Source organism: Hyla sarda, chromosome 8 (genome assembly GCF_029499605.1).
Source record: "Hyla sarda isolate aHylSar1 chromosome 8, aHylSar1.hap1, whole genome shotgun sequence".
Lineage (NCBI taxonomy): Eukaryota > Metazoa > Chordata > Amphibia > Anura > Hylidae > Hyla > Hyla sarda.
This window is the reverse complement of record NC_079196.1, coordinates 105,047,095-105,068,503: the sequence shown is the minus strand read 5'-3', so window position 1 is coordinate 105,068,503 and position 21,409 is coordinate 105,047,095. Positions and strand designations below refer to the sequence as shown.

Here is a 21,409-nt window from a genome sequence, read left to right as displayed (position 1 = left end):
CTCGCTATATATATATATATATATATATATATATATATATATACACGCAAACAAAGTGTATATATATATATATATATATATATATATATATATATATATATACGAAAATCCAGACTCTCACCAGTAAATGAACAGTAAATGTAATTAGAAACATTTTACAGTATTACTGTATTGGGAAGAAGTTAAATATACAAAAATGTTCATGTGCAGGTCTGCTTGGACCACTGAACATGCAGTAAGCTAGTGAAAATGCCAAAAGATTTATACATATTATTTTGCTAGGGGACCCCTGGCTAAATCCTCTGGCTGACGAAGGATTTGCAAACAGCTGCAATAATGTTATTTTTCCGAAAAAGTGACTTTTCAATCTAGACTTTAGTGTTTTTAATCTGCAGTCTTATATTAGTGGCTTTGAGTAAAATTGAAGTCAGAGTCCGCTCTTGCCAGCTACTGTCTTTCTACCCTAAGACATCCCCTGTTGGCAACTACATGAATGCCATAGTGGTATGTATATATATATATTATTTTTTTCACATTGTACTTTATTTTAGTGATACATTTTGGTCTGTACCTTCAGCTGTAATTTGGGAAATTTGACATTCCATGCTTTTAAGAAAGATAGTAATTACACACAAATTAGCAAATAATTCAAATTAATAATATGTTATTTATTTATTAGTTACTAGCTGAGTACCCGGCGTTGCCCGGTTATTCCTTCCTAATCCTTGTTGTGGAGGAAAATCAACAGAGGAAGCTTTTGACTTCATATCCCGCCCTCATATATTGTTGTTATATCCCAACCCCATATCCCGACCTCCTATCCCGTCCTCCTATCTCGACCTTCTATCCCGTCCTCTTTCTACCTCCTATCCCAACCTGTAATATGTGTACCAGATATTGAGATATCTCCAGCCGTACAGAAAGTATGTGGGAACATATATCTCCCGTTGATTTTCATGGAACTTTAAACAAAAACTCCGACCCTCACAAATGGGGGTAGTTAAGGGTTAAATTAACTGTCCTATATTATAAGTGGACATATAAGTAACATGTGATCAAGTATTATCGAAATATCTCCAGCCATTTGGAAGTTATACAGTAACATATTTCCCATAGACTTGTATGGGACTTTAATCCCTTAACGACCAAGGACATATATCTACGTCTGCGGTGAACCCGCGTCATATCGGGTCGGTCCCGGCATGTATCTGATGCCGGAACCCGGGGCTAATAGCGCGCGGCAGCGATATCGGTGCCGCGTGCTATTAACCCTTTAGTCTAAAACGAAAGTGAAAGCTGCCCGGCTGCTCAGCGGGGCTGATTGGGACTACAGCAGTGGAAATGCGGTGTCCCGATCAGCTGGGACACGAGCGGAGGTCCTCTTACCTGCCTCTGGCGTGTCCCCTCGGCGATTGATTGCTCCAAGCCTGAGATGCAGGCTTGAGCAATCGACCGCCGATAACGCTGATCATTGCAAAGCTAAGGCTTTGCAGTGAACAGTGCTGGCAGTCAGTGTGTGCAGTGTTATAGGTGCCTATGGGAGCTATAACACTGCAAAAAAAAAGTGTAAAAAAAAGTGAATAAATGTGATTTAACCCTTTCCTTAATAAAAGTTCAAATCACCCCTCTTTTCCCATAAAAAAAACACCATGTAAATAAGAATAAATATAAACATATGTGGTATCGCTGCGTGCCTAAATGTCCGAACTATAAAAATACATCATAAACTAAACCATGCAGTCAATGGTGTATGCGCAAAAAATTCCAAAATAACGTAATCAAAAAGTCCGATCAATAAAAAAATGGTACCTTTAAAAACTTCAGATTACGGCGCATAAAATGACCCCTCATACCGCCCCATATGCGGAAAAATAAAAAAGTTATAGGGGTCAGAAGATGACAATTTTAAACGTATAAATTTTTCTGCATGTAGTTATGATTTTTTATAGAAGTACAACAAAATCAAACCTATATAAGTAGGGTATCATTTTAATTGTACAGAATAAAGATAAGGTGTCATTTTTACCGAAAAATGTACTGCGTAGAAACGGAAGTCCCCAAAAGTTACAAAATTGCATTTTTTTTTGTCGCACAATGATTTTTTTTTTTTTCGTTTTGCTGTAGATTTTTGGGTAAAATGACTGATGTCACTGCAAATTAGAATTGGTGGCGCAAAAAATAAGCCCCCATATGGATTTTTAGGTGCAAAATTGAAAGGGTTATGATTTTTAAAAGGTGAGGAGGAAAAACGAAAGTGCAAAAATGGAAAAACCCGTGGTCCTTAAGGGGTTAAAAGAAAACCCCAACCCTGGCAAATGGGGGTGGGTAAGGGTTAAATTATCTAGCCTATGTTTTTTCCTGACATATAAGTAACATGTGTGCCAAGTTTCATGTTAATGTCTTCAGTCATTTGGACGTGATGCTGGAACACACACACATACACATACATACACACATTGAATTTTATATATATAAATAAATATATATATATATATATATATATATATACACTAGCTGAGTACCCGGCGTTGCCCAGTTTTTCCTTCCTAATCCTTGTTGGGGAGAAAAATCAACAAAGGAGGAAGCCTTTGACTTCATATCCCGTCCTCAAATATTGTTGTCATATCCCAACCCCATATCCCGTCCTCATATCCCGACCTACTATCCCGACCTCCTATCCCGTCATAATATCTCAACCTCATATCCCATCCTCACATCTCATCCTCATATCCCATCCTCAATATCCCGACCTCCTATCCCGTCCTCCTATCCCGACCTCTTATCCCGTCCTCCTATCTCGACCTCTTATCCCGACCTCTTATCTCGACCTCCAATCCCGACCTCCAATCCCGACCTCCAATCCCGACCTCCTATCTCAACCTCCTATCTCAACCTCCTATCCTGACCTCCTATCTTGTCCTCCTATCTCGACCTCCTATCCTGACCTCCTATCCAGTCCATCTATCCCAACCTTGTATCCCGTCCTCATATCCTGACATCGTATCTCGACCTCCTATCCCGACCTCCTATCTCGACCTCCTATCTCGACCTCCTATCCCGTCCTCCTATCCCGACCTCGTATCCCGACCTCATATCTCGACCTCCTATCCCGACCTCCTATCCCGACCTCCTATCCCCTCCTCCTATCCCCTCCTCCTATCCCGTCCTCCTATCCCGACCTCCTATCCCGACCTCCTATCCCGACCTCCTATCCCGACCTCCTATCCCGACCTCCTATCCCGACCTCCTATCCCGTCCTCCTATCCTGGTCCTCCTATCCTGGTCCTCCTATCCCATCCTCCTATCCCGTCCTCATATCCCGACCTCCTATGTCGACCTCCTATCCCGACCCGTAATATGTGTACCAGGTATTGAAATAACTCCAGCCATACGGAAGTTATGTGGGAACATACATTTCCCATTGATTTGCATGGGACTTTAAACAAAAACCCCGACCCTCACAAATGGGGGTAGTTAAGGGTTAAATTAACTATCCTATATTTTAAGTGGACATATAAGTAACATGTGACCAAGTACTATCAAAATATCTCCAGCTGTTTGGAAGTTATGCAGTAACATATATTTCCCATAGACTTATATGGGACTTTAAACAAAAACCCTGCCCCTGGCAAATGGGGGTGAGTAAGGGTTAAATCACCAATTCCTATGTTTGTTGTTGACATATAAGTAACGTGTGCCACGTTTTATGTTAATATCTTTAGCTGTTTGGACGTGATGCTGGAACATACACACACATATACACACATACACACATATACACACACACACACACACACACATTTATGGACATTTATCAACGGGTTTAGTCAGGTTTTCTTTACTATATTTGTCGCAAAATTGTCGCAACTGCGACTACGCGATTTTTCGTGCAACATTTTGACTGGAAAGGGAGAAAAGCAAGTTTTCCAAAAATTTACTAGGTAGTAATAATTTTTAAATGGACTACGGGTAGTCAGGTATTTATTAACTGCGACAGTCGCAACTGCGCAAAAAAAAAGTCGCAACAGGGTTAAAAATTGACTAAATTTACTCCAGCTCAAACATGGAGCAGAAAAAGCTACTACCAAAGTAAAAAAGGAAAAATTGCTTACGTGAAAGAAAATTATCAACAGGCTGAAACCAGTTGATAAATACGTCACACATAAGCAAAACAAAAGTAAGGAAAAAATTACAAAAAAAAAAAAATACATAAGCAAACAGTGATAAATGTCCCTCATTGAGTTTTATATATATATAGATTTAGGACATCAGAAGGTTTAGAAGCTGTGCAGTGAATTTAGCAATTTATGTAAAACATTTTTTAAATAAATGTTTCAAGGGGCCAGTTAATTTGATTTGAGAGGCCTGAATGCCAGAAAAAAAAAACCCAAATTACCCCATTTTAAAAATTGCATTCCTCAAAGAATTTTCAACAGGATTTAGAAACTTTTTTTTTTTTTTATCCTTTAGATCATTCAAAGGAATTAAGGCAAAGTAGAGGTATAATTAAAATATAAACTAAGAGAATTGACATTTTTAAACACATTTTTTTCTGCAACAGGTATTAACAGGAAAATTCAACTGAATATGTATTACCCCGAGTCTGCAGTTTTTAGAAATATCCCATGTGTGGCCCTAGTGTGCTGCCTCTGAAATAAAGGAGCGTCACATGGATTTTAAGCCTTCCTTTTAATAGGGTGTTGACAGAGCTTTGTGTTAGGTCTTGTTTTTTGCGGAACTATCTGTAGATTTGATTTATTTACTATTATGTGGTGCATATGTCTTTTTGATCAGTTTAAAAAAAAATTGTATAGGCAAAATGAAAAAAATAATTTTGTCATTGCTTTTGATTAGAGATGAGTGAAGTTACAGTGATTCGATTCGTCACGAACCTCGCAGCTCAGCGTTTGCTAACTTTAGCCTGCATAAATTAATTCAGCTTTCAGGTGCTCCAGTGGGCTGGAAAAGGTGGATACAGTCCTAGGAGAGAATCTCCAGCCTACCGTAGCACCTGAAAGCTGAACTAATTTATGCAGGCTAAAGTTAGCAAACGCCGAGCCGCGAAGTTCGTGACGAATCGAATCACTGTAACTTCGCTCATCTATACATTTGATATATTTTTTATGGTGTTCACTGTGTGGTATACATGGCATGTTATCATTATTCTGTGGGTCGGTACAATTATGGTAATACCGAATTTATATACTTTTTATGTTTTTGTTCCTTTTCAAATTTAAATCACTTAAAACTAATTTTCCAACTTTTTTGCGTTGCCATATTCTGGCAGCCATAACATTTTTATTTTTCAGCTGACAGAGAGGGCTAATTTTTTGCAAGACTAGTTGTACTTTTTATTGGTACCATTTTTGCGATACATGTTATCTTTTGATAATTTTTGTTTAAGGCAAAGTGACCAAAATTAGCTATTCTGGCGTGTTTTTTTTTTTATGGCGTTCATGTGGGAACAATAACATTATTAGTTTTATAGCACAAATAGCAATAACTAATATGGTGGGGGTTTTATAATTATTTCTTTTACTGACCTAGGGCTTTATTGGGAATGGCCCATTTTTTAATCTTTATTTATAATTAAAAAAAAATTTAAATTATGTTTATTTTACACATTTCACTTTTTTCCCCATCCCCTTAGGAGACTTGAAACTGTGATCTACTGAACACTGTTATACTTTAATGCAGTACATCTCACTGAGATCACCATCTATATTGCTAATAGTCAGGACCGGAGGCAGGTGCAATAGGTGCTCAGCTTTGTATGACAGCCAGCTCCTGCTGCGATAGTGGCAGGTGTGGCTTTTCAGCACACAAACGTTCTTTAACCGGTATACCCATCACAGAGTGTTCAATACCTGACCACATAGCTGGAAGGAGTTAAAGTACTATTCCAGGATAAAGGTTTTATTATTTAAAGGGGTTCTCCGGTGCTTACACATCTTTTCCCCTATCCAAAGGATAGGGGATAAGACGCCTGATCGCAGGAGTCCGGCCGCTGGGGACCCCCGGGATCTTGCACGCGGCACCCCGTTTGTAATCAGTCCCTGGAGCGTGTTCGCTCCGGAACTGATTACAGGCGACCACTGGGCTGGCGGCGTTTGACGTCACGCCTCCGCCCCCCGTGTGACATCACGCTCCACCCCTCAATGCAAGCCTACGGGAGTGGGCGTGACAGCTATCACGCCCCTTCCCGTAGGCTTGCATTGAGGGGCGGAGGCGTGATGTCACACAGGGCCGGAGGCGTGACGTCACACGCCGCCAGCTCGGTGGTCCCCTGTAATCAGTCCCGGAGTGAACATGCTTCGGGGACTGATTACAAACGGGGTGCCGCGTGCAAGATCCCGGGGGTCCCCAGCGGCAGGACTCCCGCAATCAGGCATCTTATCCCCTATCCTTTGGATAGGGGAAAAAGATGTGTATGCACCGGAGAACCCCTTTAAACTTGCCCAGAATGCTGCCATTAAAAAAAAAAATAAATGGACTTCCCAATCCCTCGCTGCCCCATTGCCTCCGGTATCGCGCTCCCATTCTCTGCAGCAATCCTCTTCCTGCTTATTGTGGTTGACACGTCACACTGTGGCTTTGCTAATTGCCGGAAGTTGTGATGTCCCGCCACCACCAGAGATTAGCTGAGTGGCAGTATTCTTGGCCCAAGATCGGGCCGATGATCTGCCTCTAAAATGGGAAAAATCTATTGCCGGTAGCTCAGTGAAGCGGATCGGGACACCCAAGGCAAAATCGGCTGAGAGGATGGCAGGAGGTTCTTTATCTTCCTCTTCTTCATCCGATCGGCACTCCTAAGCCATGGCAGGCTGGAGCAATGGAGCGCCAATAAAACTGATCAATGCTGTGCTATGGAGCAGCATTGTTCAGTGTTTTCAATCTTAACATTGCAAGTAATAATCCTCTATGGGGAATAAAAAAATATATGAAAAAATTTAAGAAAAAAGTTAATAAATGTGAATTAACCATTTCCTTTCCTTTGTTAATGTGAAAGTAATCCTTTGAAGATGAGCTTTGTCCTCGCATGTCTGTTTTAATAAGTACTTGACTCCACAATGCAATAACCATGCTAGGCTAACTGGTCTTAGAACTTTGTGTTGCTGTAATTCCTCCTAGAAATGTAGGCTTCTCTTTGTCCCTACACACTATGGAGGGTATTTATCATTTTAGGTGTAAGCGAAGCATTGTTCTACACTTTTTTTTTGTATGCTGGTTATGTGTAGGAGCACCAAATTTATTAAATGGTCCCAGAGCATTTGATAAATTTTGTGCAGGTTCCATTTTCTGAAATTTCTCTCTTCACATACACCAAAAAGCTAAGTGAAGTCTGGGCTGGTGTAGTTTTAGAGACTCAGTGGCTTTGCGCCTTTTCACAAAAAGGCGTGGGTTAATTAAACCCTTCCAATCATGTGTATTGCCAAAATCAGTGGATTGCAACTCAAAATCAGCAGAAATAAGAGTATTAGTCCTCAGCTCAATATCAGGAAAATGATTGATGGGGGATGTCTGGTATCAATAATAGAGAAAAGACACAATTAATGTATAAATGGTATTTAATAAATATTAAATAGTGCGTTCCCGCAGGGCCCTACGGTAGCGCACAATTGGTTAAAAAAGAGATATAAAATACAATGAGTTGTTACACTACAGAGCGAGTGTATCTATTATGGCTATCAGCCGTATAATGATACACTGGATGATACACTGGGTGATGATATGTTAAAGTGTTACTCTAATCAGAATGATAATGAATTCAGTGTGCACAAAAATGAGAATAAAAATAAAACGTTCCTCCTGGAAAGAAAATGGTTGAATAGAAAAAATGGATGATACAAGAAAAATAAGTCCTGTAAATGAAAAGTGACAGTCCTGTAAATGATGGAATTATGACGTGTAGGATGGGTCCTATAATTGGCCTAAAACAATGTCCTGCAAAAAATAATGTCCTGCAAAAAATCGTATACTGTATATGATGATACCATATGAATTGTTTGAATAGTGAATGTTGCAATTGAATCGCTGTTGCCGGTTTCTCCACTCCACAGCCTACAAATGGAAATAAAGTCACTGGCACGATTGTGCCACTCACCGCACCGCTGGTGGACAGATGGACGATCTTTGTAAATTACTTCTATTAAAACATCTTAATGCTTTCAGTACTTATGAGCTTCTGAAGTTAAGGTTGTTCTTTTCTATCTAAGTGCTCTCTGATGACACCTGTCTTGGGAACCGCCCAGTTTAGAAGAGGTTTGCTATGGGGATTTGCTTCTAAACTGGGCGGTTCCCGAGACAGGTGTCATCAGAGTGCACTTAGACAGAAAAGAACAACCTTAACTTCAGAAGCTCATAAGTACTGAAAGGATTAAGATTTTTTTAATAGAAGTAATTTACAAATCTGTTTAACTTTCTGGAGCCAGTTTATAATATATTATATATATATATATATATATATATATATATATATATATATATATATATATATATAAATATATATATAAAGTTTTTTCCTGGACAACCCCTTTAAACATGCTACTTAACCTCCGAAGGCCATTATTGAAACAAAAAGTAAAATATTTAAACCATATATAAATTTTGATCTCAAAGAGTAAGCAAAAAAACACAATACCTTTGGTCTTGTCTTGAAGGCCATTATATTCTATGGTAGGATTTTCAAAGTTCTTTCTAAACACAGGTTCTGACTCTAAACGTGCCTATAATTAAAATAACATAAAATACATTAAAATAACATAAATATCACATTGCTAAGATCCAATCATCATCTACTTTTCTACAGATAAAAATGATGCAAGCAAGTAGTAAAAATCACCCAGATAGGAAATTCTAACTTGTAGAATTGAGTGTAATTTACCTATGTATCCTTGTTGCATTTCTTCTACCAATGTGTGTGATATACAAAGCCTGGAAAACCTTTATGCTTCCTGAGACGTGTTAATGTTCAATAACTGTTTTGTTTTTATGTTTTCTTCCCTTTCCAGAATTCTTGCTCAGCCAATGATTTGAGCATTGTGCATTTATATCCTTATAACTGGTTGTATTGCACATCAGCAACCTATCTCCATCTGGAAGAAGAGCCTACAGCATCGGCTTCAAAACACAACCACTACCAGTTGTCCAAAGCAGATGAGCTCCCGCTTCCACAGATCTAAATTCAATATGTTCTCTCAAAAGTAGAACAGCCTCAGGGCCATGCAAAATATCCACTTTCCAACTATTGTGCTTAGCAGTTTTATATGCAAATTTTCTCAATTATACACACAAGATGCTAAGAATTGATATCATTATCCTTCACATATTTTTTGTTTTGACTTCACTTCAGAGACCAGATCGATAAAAAAAAAAATATATATATATATATATATATATATTTGTTTGCTGCTAATCCATTTGAGTCAAAAAGAAAGATTATTGCTAATTTCTGTTAATAAGACGTTGGAACAGCAAAGTGTTTATTCTGCAACGTCAAGTGAAAGTCTTTATGAACCGAAAAAATGGGGTTATGAAAAACAAAAGCTTACTGGACAGCAAGGAATCTGTATCAAAATCTGTGTGAAACTGGTACAAACTGGTAGTGCAAGTATGTGATTCTATGAACAAAAGATAGTTCTAAAAAAAGGAATATCACAATGTCTAAGTGAAGCAATGCTTTTACCTCCCTCATCTGTATTATGACTTCATGATGACTCTTACAACTATGAATGCAAACAAAAAAGCAGAAGTCCAGCACAGGTAAAATGCAAACACAGAAGACTTTATTCTTTAAGATCCAACATCAGAACATGGAACAAAGTGATGCGTTTCAGGTGCCTAAGATATGTGCACCCTTAGTCATACAAAATACACAGTGTTATTAAAGCTTCCTTAAATGGGGTCACATGACAGGACCAGGCATATCGATCTTGACAAGCATTAACCCTTTACATTACAGAATCTAAAATCTTGTAAGAAAAAGAATATTGTTTCTTACAATATTTTAGATTCTATGATGTAAAGGGTTAACAAATCAGGATTAATACACTAGGTCCTGCCATGTGACCCCTAGTTAAGGAACCTTTTATGCACTGTGTATTTTGTATGGCTAAGGGTGCACATATCTTAGGCACCTGAAACGCGTCACTTTGTTCCATGTTCTGATGTTGGATTTTAAAGAATAAAGACTTCCGTGTTTGCATTTTACATGCGCTGAACTTCTGCTTTTCTGGTTTCCATTTAAATGGGTGCTGTCCCACACCGTCAGCGACACAGAGGGATTATCGGGTGAGCTGGATCACCTGCCTACTTCTCTATGAATGAAAACATTATGACAGGCATTTATCAAGCGATTTAGTAAAATTTTTGTTACTAAAAATGTTGCACAAATGTCGCACCTGCGATTACGCGATTTTTCGTGCAACATTTTGACTGGAAAGCAAGAAAAGCAAGTTTTCCAAAACTTAACTACCTAGTAATAATTTTAAAATGGACTACAGGTAGTCTGGTATTCTTTAACTGCGACCGTCGCAACTGCGCAAAAAAAAGTTGCAACAAGGTTAAAAATTGAATAAATTTACTCCAGCTCAAACATGGAGCATAAAAAGCTACTACCAAAGTAAAAATGACAAAATTGCTTACGTGAAAGAAATTTAGCAACAGGCTGAAACCAGTTGATAAATAAGTCACACATAAGCAAAAAAAAAAGTTAAGAAAAAAAATTGCTAAAATAAGGAATACATAAGCAAACATTCATAAATGTCCCCCTATAAGATTAAATAACCAAATCCTTTCTCAGCCTTCAGAAACCTGGATGATCTAAAGAGGCAGATTGAAGGTAGATATTTACTAAAACACTAGTCATTATTATGAGGATATCAATCTACCTTTGTTACTAAGATAGGTAGGTGTCTATACGCAAGGTCCAGCTTTTTGTCTTCAATATTGTTACTTGTACTTCTTGAGTAATGAACAGCAGCTGTATGTACAATGTCACAATGTAATTTTCTACTGTGTATCTCACTAGAGAGCGTAATACCAGTAGAGTAAATATATAAGGGGCTTAGCACAGTGCAGGAATGTGGCTGCACTGTGGTACTCATTACCAGCGACAGCCAGAAATAACACAGCCTTGTTTTAGGTAAAAACGATGGTTTTAGAAAACATGCAAGAAAATATCCATTTTAGCTCCAGTGTAAACAGGACTTTTTTCACTTTGATCAAAGATTTTATGAAGGGACTGAACATAAAAAAAAACTAAAAATGGTTGTTATAAAACTACAAATCTAAGTCTTAATAGGAGCATTACTGAAAAATCTCCCCAAACCAGTAAGAAATGAATCATCTTTATTAAAAATTTGTCAGAAGGAAGCAAACAGCAGATTTTTCAGTTGCTAGACTCAAATGCATCCATAAATGGAAATAAAGAGCAAATCTTGGCTGTTGGAGGAAAGGTATAAAGACCACACAAGGTTTCATGGATCTAAATGGCCACTCACTTTTTCATGACATCACTTGCTTTTTGAGCCTATTTGGAAAAAAACCATAGCAAGAAAACACATTTACATTTAGTTTCTGTATACAAACAAAGACTGGTTCACAATCCCTATAAAACCTGTAATCCAACCAAAATTCTGAATAACAAAACTAGTATAATAATGAAGTAGTCTAGGATAGTTGACTAACATCCATTGTTGGACTTCAGAAACGGTAAGAAAAAGCTACTATCACTTTCTTACAGCTAAAACAAGGATAACTAAAGTGGGGAATTTATTAAGACCAGTGTTTAGCTGGTCTATACAGATAGATGTGCAGATGTAAGGCCCCTATTCTGTGGTGTCCCCGTACGGTATAGTATACCGTACCTTGTATGGTGGTCCCCAAAGCCAGAGTTACTCCATTCCGGTAGGGTCCTCCTGGTGGGATAGCCACTAGGCACCTCTTCCTTCTTTAATTCTGTGATGTTTGTGTATGTATATTTAATTGTGTATATAGTGTTGCAGGACCTTCGGTCATGTGACTAATGTTAATTCTCTTAGGGTATGTTAAAGGACCTTCCTAGGTCACGTGTGTGGTCACATGTTTAGACCATAATTCCTTGTGTAAAGTGACTAACAGATGGTATGGACCAGTGAGCTCAAGGCCAGCCCCTGCAAATATAGGGGAGCTGCCAAATAATCCTCGCTCTCTTGGGTTCTGGACTAGCAGAGAGGAGAGATCCGTGCAACTGTCAAAGACAGGACCAGGCCGGAGCCTGATAATACCGCAACTTACCAAATCATGAGTTACAATGCAACTCTCTGCTAAAGTCTGCGTGACTGCTGGACCTAAACTCAGTCCCCTAAATCCAGCGGAACAGCACATATAAATCTCTTGAGCTTAAAACTCACACGTCCCAACCAACTGTCAGGATCCTAATAGACTCTTCTTGTACAAAGACTGTTCCTGTTTAATTTTGCATAAAACCTGCAGTAAAAGTTCCAACATTTTTCTGAAACCTCTGGTTGTGGACAATCATTTATTATCCCTCCCTATCGCTCTTGGGACGGGTGGTGATAGGACAAGTATATACAGAGGATCCCTCACCCTGGCATCATGAGTGTTAAGGATTAACCAGATACCCTTTAGTCACTGCACAGCTACACCCCATATACCCTACACCCCCACAAGCTTACCACAATTCAAAATATTGTTTTGCATAAACTGGAAAATAAAGTATACATAACTATGTATACTATGGAGCACCCACTAACTATAAAGGGCTACTCTGACAACAGGTTAAAAAACATTCTTCAGAAGCATATAACATTGTTCACCTGTCTGCCCATCTGCCCAAGCTCTGAAATTAAACTCCATTAGTTGTTTTGCTCTGTTATTTCAGTACACAAGACTATTGCTTTGTAGTCAGCTTCTGTGTTCATTTCATGTCTGCTACCCTGCCTTATTCAGCACAAGGCAACATTCTTTAAATACACCTCATCCATCCCTTAACCCCTTAAGGACCAGGTGGTTTTCCATTTTTGCACTTTCATTTTTTCCTCCTTACCTTTAAAAAATCATAACCCTTTAAATTTTGCACCTAAAAATCCAGATTATGGCTTATTTTTTGCACCACCAATTCTACTTTGCAGTGATATCAGTCATTTTACCCAAAAATCTACGGCGAAACGGAAAATAAAATCATTGTGAGACAAAATTGAAAAAAAAAAAAACGCCATTTTGTAACTTTTGGGGGCTTCTGATTCTACGCAGTAAATTTTTCGGTAAAAATGACACATTCTCTTTATTCTGTAGGTCCATACAATTAAAACGATACCCTACTTAAATAGGTTTGATTTTGTTATACTTCTGAAAAAAATCATAACTACCTGCAGGAAAATTTATACGTTTAAAAATGTCATCTTTTGACCCCTATAACTTTTTTACCACATGTTTATTTTTACACAGTTTTTTTTTTTTGGGAAAAGGGGCGTGATTCAAACTTTTAATAGGGGAGGTGTTAAATGATCTTTATTCACCTTTTTTTGCTCCCATAGGGACCTGTAACACTGCACACACTGATCTTTTACATTGATCACTGGTTTCTCATAGGAAACCAGTGATCAATGATTCTGCCGCTTGACTGCTCATGCCTGGATCTCAGGCACTGAGCAGTCATTCAGCGATTGGACACCAGGAGGCAAGGTAAGAGACCCTCCTCGTGTCTAACAGCTGTCCAGGACACCGCAATTTCTCCGCGGCGATCCCGAACAGCTCCCTGAGCTAACCGGCATGGTTTCACTTTCACTTTAGACGTAGCGTTCAACTTTGAACGCCGCGTCTAAAGGGTTAATAGCACGTGGCACCGTGATCACTGCCGTGCGCTATTAGCCACGGGTCCCGGCCTTTGTTAGAGGCCGGGCCCGACCCACTATGACCCACGTCGTGGCTCCGCGTTATAGAAAGGGAAAGGACTCAGGACGTACTGCTACGTCCTTGGTCCTTTAGGGGTTAATATCCCAATAAACTATATATGTTAATGTGTATATGATAGGGAGATGGTGGTGTAGGCAGTAGGACTGGTAGGAGTTCATGATATCACTTGGGGGCCGGGGCTAGAGCTTCAAAACAAGATCCAGCAAAACCTCCTGAGACAGCCTATGATGTATTAACTGGGGAGAGAGGGAGAAGCTGGGGAGCTGGAGATAGAAATACACTGACAATGAAAGGACTACTCAACTTCCTGTCAGGGGTATTTCAAACAAAAACATGCTGAAGCCGGTACAATTGTAACTACACTATATTAGTATCTTTATTTAACCCCACAAGGACAAAGCAGGTTTTGGCCTTGAGGACATAGACAATTTTAACCCCTTGGGGACGGAGCCCATTATAACCCTAAGGACGGGAGCATTTTTTGCAAATCTGACCTCTATCACTTTATGCATTAATAACTCTGGGATGCTTTTACTTATAAATTTGGTTCTGAGAATGTTTGTTCGTGACATAAACTTTATGTTAGTGGTAAATTTACGTCGATACTTGCATCATTTCTTGGTAAAAAATTCGAAAATTTGGCATTTGCTTGTAAGGAAAAGGGACATGTCAAATAAATTACATGTTGATTCACATATACAATATGTTAACTTTTTGTTGGCATCATAAAGTTGACATGTTTTTACTTTTTGAAGACATCAGAGGGATTCAAAGTATAGCAGCAATTTTCCAATTCTTCCCAAAAATTTCAAAATCTGAATTTTTCAGGGACTAGTTAAGTTTAGAAGTAAATTTGAGGGTCTTTAGTTTGGAAATCCCCTACAATGGACCCCATTATGAAAACTGCACCCCTCAAAGTATTCAAAATTACATTCAAAAAGTATGTTTACCCTTCAGGTATTTCACAAGAATAGCAGAAAAATGGAGGAGAAAAATCTAAATCTCCATTTTTGACACTAAAATGTTATTGTAGCCCATTTTTTTTTTTCATTTTTACAAGGGGTAAAAGGTAAAAAAGGCCCCCCAAAACTCGCAATTAATTTTCTCTCGAGTAAAGACATACCTCATATGTGGATGTAAAGTGCTCTGTGGGTTCAATAGAGGGCTCAGAGGGGAAGGAGCGACAATGGCATTTTCTGAAATGGTTTTTGGGGGGCATGTCCCATTTAGGAAGCCCCATGATGCCAGAACAATAAAAAAAAAAAAAAGACATGGCATACAATTTTGGAAACTACAACCCTCAAGGAATCTAACAAGGGGTACAGTGAACCTTAATACCCCCACAGGTGATTGACAACTTTTCCTTAAAGTGGGCTGTGAAAATGAAAAAAAAAAAATATTTTAACACTAAAATGCTGGTGTTATCCCAAACATTTCAATTTCACAAGGAGTAATAGGAGAAAATGACCTGTGTACCTGTGTACCTGTACACCCTTGGTCCTTAAGAGGTTAAAGGGGTACTTGGGTGGAAAACCTTTATTTTTTATTTTTTTTTAATCAACAGATTTGTAAAAAAAATCTTAATCCTTCCAGTACTTATTTGCTTCTGAATTCTACAGAGAAAACTCTTTTCTTTTTGGAACACAGAGCTCTCTGCTGACATCACGAGCACATTGCTCTCTGCTGACATCTCTGTCCATTTTAAGAACTGTCAAGAGTAGGAGAAAATCCCCATAGCAAACATATGCTGCTCTGGACAGTTCCTAAAATGGACAGAGATATCAGCAGAGAGCACTGTGCTTGTGATGTCAGCAGAGAGCTTGGTGTTCCAAAAAGAAAATAATTTCCTCTGTAGTATTCAGCAGCTAATAAGTGCTGGAAGGATTAAGATTTTTTAATAGAAGTAATTTACAAATCTGTTTAACTTTCTGGCACTGGTTGATAAAAAAAAATAAAAATAATAATAATAATTTCACCAGAGTACCCCTTTATGAGATTAACCCCTTTAAGGACCAAGCCCATTTTGACCTTAAGGCCCAAGGCCAATTTTATTTTTGCATTTTCATTTTTTCCTCCTCATCTTCTAAAAATCGTAACTCTTTTTATATTTTCATCCACAGACTAGTATGAGGGCTTGTTTTTTGCACGACCAGTGACATCACTCATTTTACCATAAAATGTATGGTGCAACCAAAAAAAAATACTATTTGCGTGGGGAAATTAAAAAGAAAACCGAAATTTTGCTAATTTTGTAAGGTTTTGTTTTAACACCGTACAATTTATGGTTAAAATGACATGTGTTTTTTATTCTGTGGGTCAATACTATTAAAATCATACCCATGATTATATACTTTTCTATTATTGTTGCACTTAAAAAAAATCGCAAACTTTTTAACCAAATTGGTATGTTTAAAATCCTTCTATTTTGATGACATATAACTTTTTCATTTTTACGTTTAACCCCTTCCCGAAGAATGTCATATATAAACGCCGGGTTGTGCAGTGCGTTCGCGCATCCCGGCGTTTATAAATGACATTCAGTTAACCCGGCGATGCGCAGCATCGCACGGGTTAACTGGCAGAAGTCCCGCTGTTTCCAGTAGGGGACAACTTCTGCTTCACCCCCCAGGACCATCCATTGATGGTCCTGGTCAGCGATCACTGTGATTGGTCCCTGTGGACCAATCACAGTGATCTGGGGTGAAAGTTCAGATCCCCCGCACTGCCCGCCCCTGGAAGTCGGGCAGAACGGGGGACGAAGGCTGCGGGGGCTCGCGGGGACCTGCGGCACACGGGGGGGAACACGTGGGGACCGGCGAACTTACCTGGCGGGACCGAGGAGCAGCGGCAGGACCGGCCACGTGGAGGAGCAGCAACGGGACCGGCAGGTAAGTATGTAGTCCTCAGAGGCAGCAGTGAAGATCTTCACTGCTGCTTCTAGGAGTCTGAAAACTACAACTCCCAGCATGCCTAGACAGCCTTTGGCTGTCTGGGCATGCTGGGAGTTGTAGTTTTGCAACATCTGGATGGCCCCAGTTTGGAGACCATTGTATAATGGTCTCCAATCTGTGCTCTTCCAGCTGTTGCAAAACTACAACTCCCAGTATGCACTGACTGTCCAGGCATGCTGGGAGTTTTAGTTCAGCAACATCTGGCCCTTCAGATGTTGCCGAACTACAACTCCCAGCATGCCCTTCAGCTGTCTGGGCATGCTGAGAGTTGTAGTTTTGCAACAACTGGAGACACACTGGTTGGGAAACATTGTCTGTTTCTAACTCAGTGTCTCCTAACCTGTGTGCCTCCAGCTGTTGCAAAACTATGACTCCCAGCATGCACTAACAGACCTTGCATGCTGGGAGTTGTGGTTTTGCAACAGCTGGTGCAACCCCCCCCCCCCCCCGCCACCCCCGTGAATGTACAGGGTACATTCACATGGGCGAGGCTTTTACAGTGGGTTTCTCGCATCTTGAGATGCAGCAAATTTTGCGCTGGGAAACTCGCTGTAATCCCCCGCCCATGTGACTGTACCCTAAAAACACTACACTACACTAACACAAAATAAAATAAAAAGTTAAAAACACTACATATACACATACCCCTACACAGCCCCCCTCCCCCAATAAGAACGTCCGGTACACCACTGTTTCCAAAGCAGAGCCTCCAGCTGTTGAAAAACAACAACTCCCAGTATTGCCGGACAGCCGTTGACTGTCCACGCATGCTGGGAGTTTTGCAACAGCTGGAGGCACCCTGTTTGGGAATCACTGGCGTAGAATACCCCTATGTCCACCCCTATGCAAATCCCTAATTTAGGCCTCAAATGCACATGGCGCTCTCACTTTGGAGCCCTGTCGTATTTCAAGGCAACAGTATAGGGTCACATATGGGGTATCGCTGTACTCGGGAGAAATTGTGTGACAAGGTTTGGGGGGCTTTTTCTTCTTTAACCCTTCATGAAAAGGAAATGTTGGGGTCTACACCAGAATGTTAGTGTAAAATTTTTTTATTTTTTATACTAACATGCTGATGTTGCCCTATACTTTACATTTTCACAAGAGGTAAAAGGGAAAAAAGCCCCCCAAAATTTGTAACGCAATTTCTCCCGACTACAGAGATACCCCATATGTGAGCGCAAAGTGCTCTGGGGGAGCACAACAAGGCCCAGAAGGGAGAGCGCACCATGTACATTTGAGGTGATTTGCACAGGAGTGGCTGATTGTTACAGCAGTTTTGACAAACGCAAAAAAAAAAAAAACCCACATGTGACCCCATTTCGGAAACGACACCCCTCACGGAATGTAATGAGGGGTGCAGTGAGAATTTACCCCCCACAGGTGTCTGACGGATCTTTGGAACAGTGGTCCGTGAAAATGAAAACTTGTACAGCCCACTGTTCCAAAGATCTGTCAGACACCAGTGGGGGGCAAATGCTCACTGTACCCCTTGTTACGTTCCTCAAGGGGTCTAGTTTCCAAAATGGTATGCCACGTGGGTATTTTTTGCTGTCCTGGCACCATAGGGGCTTCCTAAATGCGACATGCTCCCCGAGCAAAATTTGCTCTCAAAAAGCCAAATATGACTCCTTCTCTTCTGAGCATTGTAGTTCGCCCATAGTGCACTTCAGGTCAACTTATGGGGTACCTCCATACTCAGAAGAGATGGGGTTACAAATTTTGGCGGGTATGTTCTGCTATTAACCCTTGCAAAAAGGTGAAATTAGGGGGGAAACACACATTTTAGTGGAAATTTTATTTTATTTTTTTACATATGCAAAAGTCGTGAAACACCTGTGGGGTAATAAGGCTCACTTTATTCCTTATTACATTCCTCAAGGGGTCTAGTTTCCAAAATGGTATGCCATGTGAGGGTTTTTTGCTGTTCTGGCACCATAGGGGCTTCCTAAATGCAACATGCCCCCCCAAAAACCATTTCAGAAAAACGTACTCTCCAAAATCCCCTTATCGCTCTTTCCCTTCTGAGCCCTCTACTGCGCCCGCCGAACACTTTACATAGACATATGAGGTATGTGCTTACTCGAGAGAAATCAGGCTACAAATATAAGTATACATTTTCTCCTTTTACCCCTTGTAAAAATTCAAAAATTGGGTCTACAAGAACATGCGAGTGTAAAAAATGAAGATTGTGAATTTTATCCTTCACTTTGCTTCTATTCCTGTGAAACACCTAAAGGGTTAAAATGATGACTGAATGTCATTTTGAATACTTTGGGGGGTGCAGTTTTTATAATGGGGTCTTTTGTGGGGTATTTCTAATAAGAAGACCCTTCAAATCCACTTCAAACCTGAACTGGTCCCTGAAAAATAGTGAGTTTGAAAATTTTGTGAAAAATTGGAAAATTGCTGCTGAACTTTGAAGCCCTCTGGTGTCTTCCAAAAGTAAAAACTCATCACTTTTATGATGCAGACATAAAGTAGACATATTGTATATGTGAATAAATTTTTTTTTTATTTGTAATATCCATTTTCCTTACAAGCAGAGAGCTTCAAAGTTAGAAAAATGCAAAATTTTCAAATTTTTCATCAAATTTTAGGATTTTTCACAAGGAAAGGATGCAAGTTACCACAAAAATTTACCACCATGTTAAAGTAGAATATGTCACGAAAAAACAATCTCGGAATCAGAATGATAACTAAAAGCATTCCAGAGTTATTAATGTTTAAAGTCACAGTGGTCAGATGTGCAAAAAACGCTCTGGTCCTTAAGGCCAAAATGGGCTTGGTCCTGAAGGGGTTAAGCGGCGATATGAGGGCTCATTTTTGGCATCATGATCTGTTCTTTTTATTGATACCCCATTTGTGTATATAAAACTTTTATACATTTTGTTATACATTTTTTTTTTAATAAAAATGTGACAAAAAAGCTGATTTTTTTTTTTTTTTTTTAACGTTCACGCCGTTCATCGTTTGGGATCAGTAACATTATATTTTAATAGTTTGGACATTTAAGCACGCAGCAATACCAAATATGTGTATTAATTATTTATTTATTTTTACTTTATGGGGGGTAAAATGGGAAAAAAGGACATTTTACATTTTTATTGGGGGAGGGGATTTTTCTTTTTTTTACTTTCATTTTTACACTTTAATAGTCCCCATAGGGGACTTTCAATAGCAATCACTTGATTGCTAATACTGTTCAGTGCTATGCATAGGACATAGCAGTGATCAGTATTATTGGTGTTCTGCTCTGGTCTGCTCAATCTCAGACCAGAGCAGAAGACCCCGGGAGACGGACAGAGCCAGGTGAGGGGACCTCCGGCTGCCATGCTGGATGATCGGATTGCCGCAGCAGGGCTGCGGGCGATCAGATTATCCATTCACAGTACCGTACTGCCACGGATGTCAGCCATTACCGGCGGGTCCCTGGCTGCTGATAGCAGCCGGGACCTGCCGTGCATGATGCAAGCACCGCTCCGGTGCTCGCGGTCATGACGGAGTGTAAATGTACGCCATGATGCCTTAAGTACCATGGCACCATGACACACATTTACGTCCATTGTTGTTAAGGGGTTAATAAGGCTGATAGCAGCCGTCACTTTGGGTGCGTTCCCACAGGGCGTATATGCAGCATATTTGACGCTGCGCAAAATTTATGGCTGCATATTTCTTGCTCACTATACACACAGGGCTTTCCGGCGGCAGCCCTATGCGTGCAGTGAGTTTTGGAGGCAGAGCCGCGCGTCACAGAAACGCCGGCACACGGCTCCGCCTTTAAAACTCACTACACACATAGGGCTGCCGCCGGAAAGCCCTGTGTGTATAGTGAGCAAGGAATATGCAGCGTATTTCCCGCTGCTGCCATAAATTTTGCACAGCATCAAATACACTGTGTATACGCCCTGTGGGAACGCACCCTAACAGTTTATGAGGCAAGCACCAATTCTGCGCTCACTTACATGGTCACAGTTTGTAAGGTTGACAAAAAGACAAGTCCATCAAGTTCAACCTAAAACCCTGATGCCAATTGCCCCATTACAGAGGAAAAATTCCTTCCTAACTACAATATGGTGATCAGAATAAGTACCTGGATCAATTTTCTATCCAGATATATCTAGTATCTATAACTTATAAAATTATATTTATCATGAGATACATTCAAACCCCCTCTTGGACATGACATCTTTCAGGGTTTAGAAGTCAGGAGCTGTATTGTGATCTAAGCCCTGAATTCCACTGTACCACGGTTGATAAAGAATAAAGATACTTGTGATGCATTACATCACTGTCTGGGGGTTAGAGTGTGCCAAACAAACCCAGGATTTTCTCTTCTTCTAACCCATTGTATTCTTTGGCTGGAACGCTGCAACACTGATACCTGGGAGGCTGTCTCACCTATGCTATGCTTGAAAAAGTGATTGTGTATTCTATACAACCAAGTAAGGTAAGCAGTTCACAGTAAGGTGAATAAACACCTTGTATAAGTCACTGTGCTTGACATACTACTCTATAAAAAGCTCTGTTTCTTCTTTTTA

The 21,409-nt window shown here is 39.8% G+C and overlaps 1 protein-coding gene across 5 annotated transcripts in view; it reads right to left on the bottom strand.

The window, feature by feature from the left end:
- Positions 1 to 21,409, bottom strand: part of PARD3B (par-3 family cell polarity regulator beta) — a 1,515,381-nt gene that overhangs the window by 906,835 nt on the left and 587,137 nt on the right. For all 5 annotated transcript variants that reach the window (XM_056536585.1, XM_056536586.1, XM_056536589.1 and 2 more), the window contains one exon: positions 8,642 to 8,726. In XM_056536585.1, the coding sequence (XP_056392560.1) occupies positions 8,642 to 8,726 (85 nt within the window). The remainder of the gene's footprint in view (positions 1 to 8,641; positions 8,727 to 21,409) is intronic.